At 48.4% G+C, this 11,769-nt stretch overlaps 1 protein-coding gene across 7 annotated transcripts in view; it reads left to right on the forward strand.

Moving 5' to 3' along the window:
* The first annotated feature begins 638 nt into the window (after positions 1 to 638).
* RELCH (RAB11 binding and LisH domain, coiled-coil and HEAT repeat containing) overlaps positions 639 to 11,769 on the forward strand; it is a 173,100-nt gene continuing 161,969 nt past the window's right edge. For 2 of the 7 annotated variants that reach the window (XM_056520987.1, XM_056520988.1), the window contains exon 1: positions 639 to 1,203. In XM_056520987.1, the coding sequence (XP_056376962.1) occupies positions 714 to 1,203 (490 nt within the window). In that variant the 5' untranslated portion in view covers positions 639 to 713. The remainder of the gene's footprint in view (positions 1,204 to 11,769) is intronic. The other 5 variants (XR_008844106.1, XM_056520990.1, XM_056520991.1 and 2 more) reach the window with 4 other exon arrangements.

The raw sequence follows: 11,769 nt of genomic DNA on the forward strand, positions 1-11,769 counted from the left end.
GTTATGATGAGTGCCCGCTCCTTGAGGAGGTGTGCCATGTGTTATGATGAGTGCCCGCTCCTTGAGGAGGTGTGCCATGTGTTATGATGAGTGCCCGCTCCTTGAGGAGGTGTGCCATGTTTTATGATGAGTGCCTGCTCCTTGAGGAGGTGTGCCATGTGTTATGATGAGTGCCCGCTCCTTGAGGAGGTGTGCCATGTGTTATGATGAGTGCCCGCTCCTTGAGGAGGTGTGCCATGTGTTATGATGAGTGCCCGCTCCTTGAGGAGGTGTGCCATGTGTTATGATGAGTGCCCGCTCCTTGAGGAGGTGTGCCATGTTTTATGATGAGTGCCCGCTCCTTGAGGAGGTGTGCCATGTGTTATGGTGAGTGCCCGCTCCTTGAGGAGGTGTGCCATGTGTTATGATGAGTGCCCGCTCCTTGAGGTGTGCCATGTGTAATGATGAGTGCCCGCTCCTTGAGGAGGTGTGCCATGTTTTATGATGAGTGCCCGCTCCTTGAGGAGGTGTGCCATGTGTTATGGTGAGTGCCCGCTCCTTGAGGAGGTGTGCCATGTGTTATGATGAGTGCCCGCTCCTTGAGGTGTGCCATGTGTAATGATGAGTGCCCGCTCCTTGAGGAGGTGTGCCTGAGGTGACAGCAGCAGTCTCCTCCTCCGTGTGTGGATGGTGTAAGGAGTCTCCCATCCTCCTCCATCCCTCCCCACAACAAGATGGCGGCCCCTGCAGCAGGTCCAGGCCCGGGCGGCTCCTCTTCGGGTGGCACTCCCGGGGTGCTGGTCCCCAGTACCAGCAGCAGCAGTGTCAACCCCTTCCTGAGCGACTCTGAGGAAGAAGCTGAGGAGGAGGAAGAGGACGAAGACGACGAAGATGTGTCCCCTCTGTCCGCCCGCCCCGTGCCCTCTCTGGCCGCCCGGTATCTACCGGAGGAGAGTGAGCCCGCCGTGCTGCAGCCTTCGGGGCCCCGGCTGGCAGTGCCCTCTGGAGAGCCCGGGCGGGTGCCGCTGGACGTAGTTGCGGCGCAGTTGCTGCGGGATCAGCTGCTGCTTACGGCTCTGGAGCTGCACACCGAGCTGCTGGAGACCGGCAGGGAGCTGCCCCGGCTCCGGGACTACTTCTCCAATCCCGGCAACTTCGAGAGGCCAACGGCGGGGGCTCCGCCCGTAGCGGGCATCAATAACCCCAGCGGCGGTGGACAGCTGAGTGAGTGACCCGGTGACAGGGGGCGGGGCGTGCTGGGGGTGGCTGTCAGCTGGGCTGCGGGTATTCCCGGTGACAGACGGGTGGCTGCCCTATACACTGGGATGTGTAGGGTGTGAGCCATGTTGGTGCGTGTCTGTCATTACAGGCTGCAATAGTGAGGCCAGTATCAGTATATAGAGTAAGGTGGCATGTGTGACATCACTGCTGTGCTCCTACTATGTGTATAGCCTGTGTGACATCACTGCTGTGCTCCTACTATGTGTATAGCCTGTGTGACATCACTGCTGTGCTCCCTACTATGTGTATAGCCTGTGTGACATCATAGCTGTGCTCCTACTATGTGTATAGCCTGTGTGACATCACTGCTGTGCTCCTACTATGTGTATAGCCTGTGTGACATCATAGCTGTGCTCCTACTATGTGTATAGCCTGTGTGACATCACTGCTGTGCTCCTACTATGTGTATAGCCTGTGTGACATCACTGCTGTGCTCCTACTATGTGTATAGCCTGTGTGACATCACTGCTGTGCTCCTACTATGTGTATAGCCTGTGTGACATCATAGCTGTGCTCCTACTATGTGTATAGCCTGTGTGACATCATAGCTGTGCTCCTACTATGTGTATAGCCTGTGTGACATCACTGCTGTGCTCCTACTATGTGTATAGCCTGTGTGACATCACTGCTGTGCTCCTACTATGTGTATAGCCTGTGTGACATCACTGCTGTGCTCCTACTATGTGTATAGCCTGTGTGACATCACAGCTGTGCTCCTACTATGTGTATAGCCTGTGTGACATCATAGCTGTGCTCCTACTATGTGTATAGCCTGTGTGACATCACTGCTGTGCTCCTACTATGTGTATAGCCTGTGTGACATCATAGCTGTGCTCCTACTATGTGTATAGCCTGTGTGACATCACTGCTGTGCTCCTATTATGTGTATAGCCTGTGTGACATCATAGCTGTGCTCCTACTATGTGTATAGCCTGTGTGACATCACTGCTGTGCTCCTACTATGTGTATAGCCTGTGTGACATCACTGCTGTGCTCCTACTATGTGTATAGCCTGTGTGACATCATAGCTGTGCTCCTACTATGTGTATAGCCTGTGTGACATCATAGCTGTGCTCCTACTATGTGTATAGCCTGTGTGACATCACTGCTGTGCTCCTACTATGTGTATAGCCTGTGTGACATCATAGCTGTGCTCCTACTATGTGTATAGCCTGTGTGACATCACAGCTGTGCTCCTACTATGTGTATAGCCTGTGTGACATCATAGCTGTGCTCCTACTATGTGTATAGCCTGTGTGACATCACTGCTGTGCTCCTACTATGTGTATAGCCTGTGTGACATCACAGCTGTGCTCCTACTATGTGTATAGCCTGTGTGACATCACTGCTGTGCTCCTACTATGTGTATAGCCTGTGTGACATCACTGCTGTGCTCCTACTATGTGTATAGCCTGTGTGACATCACTGCTGTGCTCCTACTATGTGTATAGCCTGTGTGACATCATAGCTGTGCTCCTACTATGTGTATAGCCTGTGTGACATCACTGCTGTGCTCCTACTATGTGTATAGCCTGTGTGACATCACTGCTGTGCTCCTACTATGTGTATAGCCTGTGTGACATCACTGCTGTGCTCCTACTATGTGTATAGCCTGTGTGACATCATAGCTGTGCTCCTACTATGTGTATAGCCTGTGTGACATCATAGCTGTGCTCCTACTATGTGTATAGCCTGTGTGACATCACTGCTGTGCTCCTACTATGTGTATAGCCTGTGTGACATCACTGCTGTGCTCCTACTATGTGTATAGCCTGTGTGACATCACTGCTGTGCTCCTACTATGTGTATAGCCTGTGTGACATCATAGCTGTGCTCCTACTATGTGTATAGCCTGTGTGACATCACTGCTGTGCTCCTACTATGTGTATAGCCTGTGTGACATCACAGCTGTGCTCCTACTATGTGTATAGCCTGTGTGACATCACTGCTGTGCTCCTACTATGTGTATAGCCTGTGTGACATCATAGCTGTGCTCCTACTATGTGTATAGCCTGTGTGACATCACTGCTGTGCTCCTACTATGTGTATAGCCTGTGTGACATCACTGCTGTGCTCCTACTATGTGTATAGCCTGTGTGACATCACAGCTGTGCTCCTACTATGTGTATAGCCTGTGTGACATCACAGCTGTGCTCCTACTATGTGTATAGCCTGTGTGACATCACTGCTGTGCTCCTACTATGTGTATAGCCTGTGTGACATCACTGCTGTGCTCCTACTATGTGTATAGCCTGTGTGACATCACTGCTGTGCTCCTACTATGTGTATAGCCTGTGTGACATCACAGCTGTGCTCCTACTATGTGTATAGCCTGTGTGACATCACTGCTGTGCTCCTACTATGTGTATAGCCTGTGTGACATCACTGCTGTGCTCCTACTATGTGTATAGCCTGTGTGACATCACTGCTGTGCTCCTACTATGTGTATAGCCTGTGTGACATCATAGCTGTGCTCCTACTATGTGTATAGCCTGTGTGACATCATAGCTGTGCTCCTACTATGTGTATAGCCTGTGTGACATCACTGCTGTGCTCCTACTATGTGTATAGCCTGTGTGACATCACTGCTGTGCTCCTACTATGTGTATAGCCTGTGTGACATCACTGCTGTGCTCCTACTATGTGTATAGCCTGTGTGACATCATAGCTGTGCTCCTACTATGTGTATAGCCTGTGTGACATCACTGCTGTGCTCCTACTATGTGTATAGCCTGTGTGACATCACAGCTGTGCTCCTACTATGTGTATAGCCTGTGTGACATCACTGCTGTGCTCCTACTATGTGTATAGCCTGTGTGACATCATAGCTGTGCTCCTACTATGTGTATAGCCTGTGTGACATCACTGCTGTGCTCCTACTATGTGTATAGCCTGTGTGACATCACTGCTGTGCTCCTACTATGTGTATAGCCTGTGTGACATCACAGCTGTGCTCCTACTATGTGTATAGCCTGTGTGACATCACAGCTGTGCTCCTACTATGTGTATAGCCTGTGTGACATCACAGCTGTGCTCCTACTATGTGTATAGCCTGTGTGACATCACAGCTGTGCTCCTACTATGTGTATAGCCTGTGTGACATCACTGCTGTGCTCCTACTATGTGTATAGCCTGTGTGACATCATAGCTGTGCTCCTACTATGTGTATAGCCTGTGTGACATCACAGCTGTGCTCCTACTATGTGTATAGCCTGTGTGACAACATAACATGGGTCTGGTGGGGCCAGTATCAGTATATAGAGTAAGGTGGCATGTTTTACCACTGCTGTGCTCCTACTATGTGTATAGCCTGTGTGACATCACAACTGTGCTCCTACTATGTGTATAGCCTGTGTGACATCACTGCTGTGCTCCTACTATGTGTATAGCCTGTGTGACATCATAGCTGTGCTCCTACTATGTGTATAGCCTGTGTGACATCACTGCTGTGCTCCTACTATGTGTATAGCCTGTGTGACATCACAGCTGTGCTCCTACTATGTGTATAGCCTGTGTGACATCACAGCTGTGCTCCTACTATGTGTATAGCCTGTGTGACATCACTGCTGTGCTCCTACTATGTGTATAGCCTGTGTGACATCACTGCTGTGCTCCTACTATGTGTATAGCCTGTGTGACATCACTGCTGTGCTCCTACTATGTGTATAGCCTGTGTGACATCACTGCTGTGCTCCTACTATGTGTATAGCCTGTGTGACATCACTAGCTGTGCTCCTACTATGTGTATAGCCTGTGTGACATCACTGCTGTGCTCCTACTATGTGTATAGCCTGTGTGACATCACTGCTGTGCTCCTACTATGTGTATAGCCTGTGTGACATCACAGCTGTGCTCCTACTATGTGTATAGCCTGTGTGACATCATAGCTGTGCTCCTACTATGTGTATAGCCTGTGTGACATCATAGCTGTGCTCCTACTATGTGTATAGCCTGTGTGACATCACTGCTGTGCTCCTACTATGTGTATAGCCTGTGTGACATCACTGCTGTGCTCCTACTATGTGTATAGCCTGTGTGACATCACAGCTGTGCTCCTACTATGTGTATAGCCTGTGTGACATCACTGCTGTGCTCCTACTATGTGTATAGCCTGTGTGACATCATAGCTGTGCTCCTACTATGTGTATAGCCTGTGTGACATCACTGCTGTGCTCCTACTATGTGTATAGCCTGTGTGACATCACTGCTGTGCTCCTACTATGTGTATAGCCTGTGTGACATCACAGCTGTGCTCCTACTATGTGTATAGCCTGTGTGACATCACTGCTGTGCTCCTACTATGTGTATAGCCTGTGTGACATCACAGCTGTGCTCCTACTATGTGTATAGCCTGTGTGACATCACAGCTGTGCTCCTACTATGTGTATAGCCTGTGTGACATCACTGCTGTGCTCCTACTATGTGTATAGCCTGTGTGACATCACTGCTGTGCTCCTACTATGTGTATAGCCTGTGTGACATCACTGCTGTGCTCCTACTATGTGTATAGCCTGTGTGACATCACTGCTGTGCTCCTACTATGTGTATAGCCTGTGTGACATCACTGCTGTGCTCCTACTATGTGTATAGCCTGTGTGACATCACTGCTGTGCTCCTACTATGTGTATAGCCTGTGTGACATCACTGCTGTGCTCCTACTATGTGTATAGCCTGTGTGACATCACTGCTGTGCTCCTACTATGTGTATAGCCTGTGTGACATCACTGCTGTGCTCCTACTATGTGTATAGCCTGTGTGACATCACAGCTGTGCTCCTACTATGTGTATAGCCTGTGTGACATCACTGCTGTGCTCCTACTATGTGTATAGCCTGTGTGACATCACTGCTGTGCTCCTACTATGTGTATAGCCTGTGTGACATCACAGCTGTGCTCCTACCTATGTGTATAGCCTGTGTGACATCACTGCTGTGCTCCTACTATGTGTATAGCCTGTGTGACATCACTGCTGTGCTCCTACTATGTGTATAGCCTGTGTGACATCACTGCTGTGCTCCTACTATGTGTATAGCCTGTGTGACATCATAGCTGTGCTCCTACTATGTGTATAGCCTGTGTGACATCATAGCTGTGCTCCTACTATGTGTATAGCCTGTGTGACATCACTGCTGTGCTCCTACTATGTGTATAGCCTGTGTGACATCACTAGCTGTGCTCCTACTATGTGTATAGCCTGTGTGACATCACAGCTGTGCTCCTACTATGTGTATAGCCTGTGTGACATCACTGCTGTGCTCCTACTATGTGTATAGCCTGTGTGACATCACTGCTGTGCTCCTACTATGTGTATAGCCTGTGTGACATCATAGCTGTGCTCCTACTATGTGTATAGCCTGTGTGACATCACTAGCTGTGCTCCTACTATGTGTATAGCCTGTGTGACATCACTGCTGTGCTCCTACTATGTGTATAGCCTGTGTGACATCATAGCTGTGCTCCTACTATGTGTATAGCCTGTGTGACATCACAGCTGTGCTCCTACTATGTGTATAGCCTGTGTGACATCATAGCTGTGCTCCTACTATGTGTATAGCCTGTGTGACATCACTGCTGTGCTCCTACTATGTGTATAGCCTGTGTGACATCACAGCTGTGCTCCTACTATGTGTATAGCCTGTGTGACATCACTGCTGTGCTCCTACTATGTGTATAGCCTGTGTGACATCACTGCTGTGCTCCTACTATGTGTATAGCCTGTGTGACATCACTGCTGTGCTCCCTACTATGTGTATAGCCTGTGTGACATCATAGCTGTGCTCCTACTATGTGTATAGCCTGTGTGACATCACTGCTGTGCTCCTACTATGTGTATAGCCTGTGTGACATCACTGCTGTGCTCCTACTATGTGTATAGCCTGTGTGACATCACTGCTGTGCTCCTACTATGTGTATAGCCTGTGTGACATCATAGCTGTGCTCCTACTATGTGTATAGCCTGTGTGACATCATAGCTGTGCTCCTACTATGTGTATAGCCTGTGTGACATCACTGCTGTGCTCCTACTATGTGTATAGCCTGTGTGACATCACTGCTGTGCTCCTACTATGTGTATAGCCTGTGTGACATCACTGCTGTGCTCCTACTATGTGTATAGCCTGTGTGACATCACTAGCTGTGCTCCTACTATGTGTATAGCCTGTGTGACATCACTGCTGTGCTCCTACTATGTGTATAGCCTGTGTGACATCACAGCTGTGCTCCTACTATGTGTATAGCCTGTGTGACATCACTGCTGTGCTCCTACTATGTGTATAGCCTGTGTGACATCATAGCTGTGCTCCTACTATGTGTATAGCCTGTGTGACATCACTGCTGTGCTCCTACTATGTGTATAGCCTGTGTGACATCACTGCTGTGCTCCTACTATGTGTATAGCCTGTGTGACATCACAGCTGTGCTCCTACTATGTGTATAGCCTGTGTGACATCACAGCTGTGCTCCTACTATGTGTATAGCCTGTGTGACATCACAGCTGTGCTCCTACTATGTGTATAGCCTGTGTGACATCACAGCTGTGCTCCTACTATGTGTATAGCCTGTGTGACATCACAGCTGTGCTCCTACTATGTGTATAGCCTGTGTGACATCACAGCTGTGCTCCTACTATGTGTATAGCCTGTGTGACATCACAGCTGTGCTCCTACTATGTGTATAGCCTGTGTGACATCACTGCTGTGCTCCTACTATGTGTATAGCCTGTGTGACATCACAGCTGTGCTCCTACTATGTGTATAGCCCTGTGTGACATCATAGCTGTGCTCCTACTATGTGTATAGCCTGTGTGACATCATAGCTGTGCTCCTACTATGTGTATAGCCTGTGTGACATCACTGCTGTGCTCCTACTATGTGTATAGCCTGTGTGACATCACTGCTGTGCTCCTACTATGTGTATAGCCTGTGTGACATCACAGCTGTGCTCCTACTATGTGTATAGCCTGTGTGACATCATAGCTGTGCTCCTACTATGTGTATAGCCTGTGTGACATCATAGCTGTGCTCCTACTATGTGTATAGCCTGTGTGACATCACTGCTGTGCTCCTACTATGTGTATAGCCTGTGTGACATCATAGCTGTGCTCCTACTATGTGTATAGCCTGTGTGACATCACTGCTTGTGCTCCTACTATGTGTATAGCCTGTGTGACATCACTGCTGTGCTCCTACTATGTGTATAGCCTGTGTGACATCACAGCTGTGCTCCTACTATGTGTATAGCCTGTGTGACATCACAGCTGTGCTCCTACTATGTGTATAGCCTGTGTGACATCACTGCTGTGCTCCTACTATGTGTATAGCCTGTGTGACATCACTGCTGTGCTCCTACTATGTGTATAGCCTGTGTGACATCATAGCTGTGCTCCTACTATGTGTATAGCCTGTGTGACATCATAGCTGTGCTCCTACTATGTGTATAGCCTGTGTGACATCACTGCTGTGCTCCTACTATGTGTATAGCCTGTGTGACATCATAGCTGTGCTCCTACTATGTGTATAGCCTGTGTGACATCACAGCTGTGCTCCTACTATGTGTATAGCCTGTGTGACATCACTGCTGTGCTCCTACTATGTGTATAGCCTGTGTGACATCACTGCTGTGCTCCTACTATGTGTATAGCCTGTGTGACATCATAGTTGTGCTCCTACTATGTGTATAGCCTGTGTGACATCATAGCTGTGCTCCTACTATGTGTATAGCCTGTGTGACATCACTGCTGTGCTCCTACTATGTGTATAGCCTGTGTGACATCATAGCTGTGCTCCTACTATGTGTATAGCCTGTGTGACATCACAGCTGTGCTCCTACTATGTGTATAGCCTGTGTGACATCATAGCTGTGCTCCTACTATGTGTATAGCCTGTGTGACATCACTGCTGTGCTCCTACTATGTGTATAGCCTGTGTGACATCACAGCTGTGCTCCTACTATGTGTATAGCCTGTGTGACATCACTGCTGTGCTCCTACTATGTGTATAGCCTGTGTGACATCACTGCTGTGCTCCTACTATGTGTATAGCCTGTGTGACATCACTGCTGTGCTCCTACTATGTGTATAGCCTGTGTGACATCATAGCTGTGCTCCTACTATGTGTATAGCCTGTGTGACATCACTGCTGTGCTCCTACTATGTGTATAGCCTGTGTGACATCACTGCTGTGCTCCTACTATGTGTATAGCCTGTGTGACATCACTGCTGTGCTCCTACTATGTGTATAGCCTGTGTGACATCATAGCTGTGCTCCTACTATGTGTATAGCCTGTGTGACATCATAGCTGTGCTCCTACTATGTGTATAGCCTGTGTGACATCACTGCTGTGCTCCTACTATGTGTATAGCCTGTGTGACATCACTGCTGTGCTCCTACTATGTGTATAGCCTGTGTGACATCACTGCTGTGCTCCTACTATGTGTATAGCCTGTGTGACATCATAGCTGTGCTCCTACTATGTGTATAGCCTGTGTGACATCACTGCTGTGCTCCTACTATGTGTATAGCCTGTGTGACATCACAGCTGTGCTCCTACTATGTGTATAGCCTGTGTGACATCACAGCTGTGCTCCTACTATGTGTATAGCCTGTGTGACATCACAGCTGTGCTCCTACTATGTGTATAGCCTGTGTGACATCACAGCTGTGCTCCTACTATGTGTATAGCCTGTGTGACAACATAACATGGGTCTGGTGGGGCCAGTATCAGTATATAGAGTAAGGTGGCATGTTTTACCACTGCTGTGCTCCTACTATGTGTATAGCCTGTGTGACATCACAGCTGTGCTCCTACTATGTGTATAGCCTGTGTGACATCACTGCTGTGCTCCTACTATGTGTATAGCCTGTGTGACATCATAGCTGTGCTCCTACTATGTGTATAGCCGTTATGACATCACTGCTGTGCTCCTACTATGTGTATAGCCTGTGTGACATCACAGCTGTGCTCCTACTATGTGTATAGCCTGTGTGACATCACAGCTGTGCTCCTACTATGTGTATAGCCTGTGTGACATCACTGCTGTGCTCCTACTATGTGTATAGCCTGTGTGACATCACTGCTGTGCTCCTACTATGTGTATAGCCTGTGTGACATCACTGCTGTGCTCCTACTATGTGTATAGCCTGTGTGACATCACTGCTGTGCTCCTACTATGTGTATAGCCTGTGTGACATCATAGCTGTGCTCCTACTATGTGTATAGCCTGTGTGACATCACTGCTGTGCTCCTACTATGTGTATAGCCTGTGTGACATCACTGCTGTGCTCCTACTATGTGTATAGCCTGTGTGACATCACAGCTGTGCTCCTACTATGTGTATAGCCTGTGTGACATCATAGCTGTGCTCCTACTATGTGTATAGCCTGTGTGACATCATAGCTGTGCTCCTACTATGTGTATAGCCTGTGTGACATCACTGCTGTGCTCCTATTATGTGTATAGCCTGTGTGACATCACAGCTGTGCTCCTACTATGTGTATAGCCTGTGTGACATCATAGCTGTGCTCCTACTATGTGTATAGCCTGTGACATCACTGCTGTGCTCCTACTATGTGTATAGCCTGTGTGACATCACAGCTGTGCTCCTACTATGTGTATAGCCTGTGTGACATCATAGCTGTGCTCCTACTATGTGTATAGCCTGTGTGACATCATAGCTGTGCTCCTACTATGTGTATAGCCTGTGTGACATCACTGCTGTGCTCCTACTATGTGTATAGCCTGTGTGACATCATAGCTGTGCTCCTACTATGTGTATAGCCTGTGTGATATCACTGCTGTGCTCCTACTATGTGTATAGCCTGTGTGACATCACAGCTGTGCTCCTACTATGTGTATAGCCTGTGTGACATCACAGCTGTGCTCCTACTATGTGTATAGCCTGTGTGATATCACTGCTGTGCTCCTATTATGTGTATAGCCTGTGTGACATCACAGCTGTGCTCCTACTATGTGTATAGCCTGTGTGACATCACTGCTGTGCTCCTATTATGTGTATAGCCTGTGTGACATCACTGCTGTGCTCCTACTATGTGTATAGCCTGTGTGACATCACAGCTGTGCTCCTACTATGTGTATAGCCTGTGTGACATCACAGCTGTGCTCCTACTATGTGTATAGCCTGTGTGACATCACAGCTGTGCTCCTACTATGTGTATAGCCTGTGTGACATCACAGCTGTGCTCCTACTATGTGTATAGCCTGTGTGACAACATAACATGGGTCTGGTGGGGCCAGTATCAGTATATAGAGTAAGGTGGCATGTTTTACCACTGCTGTGCTCCTACTATGTGTATAGCCTGTGTGACATCACTGCTGTGCTCCTACTATGTGTATAGCCTGTGTGACATCACTGCTGTGCTCCTACTATTTGTATAGCCTGTGTGACATCACTGCTGTGCTCCTACTATGTGTATAGCCTGTGTGACATCATAGCTGTGCTCCTACTATGTGTATAGCCTGTGTGACATCACTGCTGTGCTCCTACTATGTGTAT

This window comes from Hyla sarda, chromosome 5, assembly GCF_029499605.1.
Source record: "Hyla sarda isolate aHylSar1 chromosome 5, aHylSar1.hap1, whole genome shotgun sequence".
NCBI classification, from domain to species: Eukaryota; Metazoa; Chordata; class Amphibia; order Anura; family Hylidae; genus Hyla; species Hyla sarda.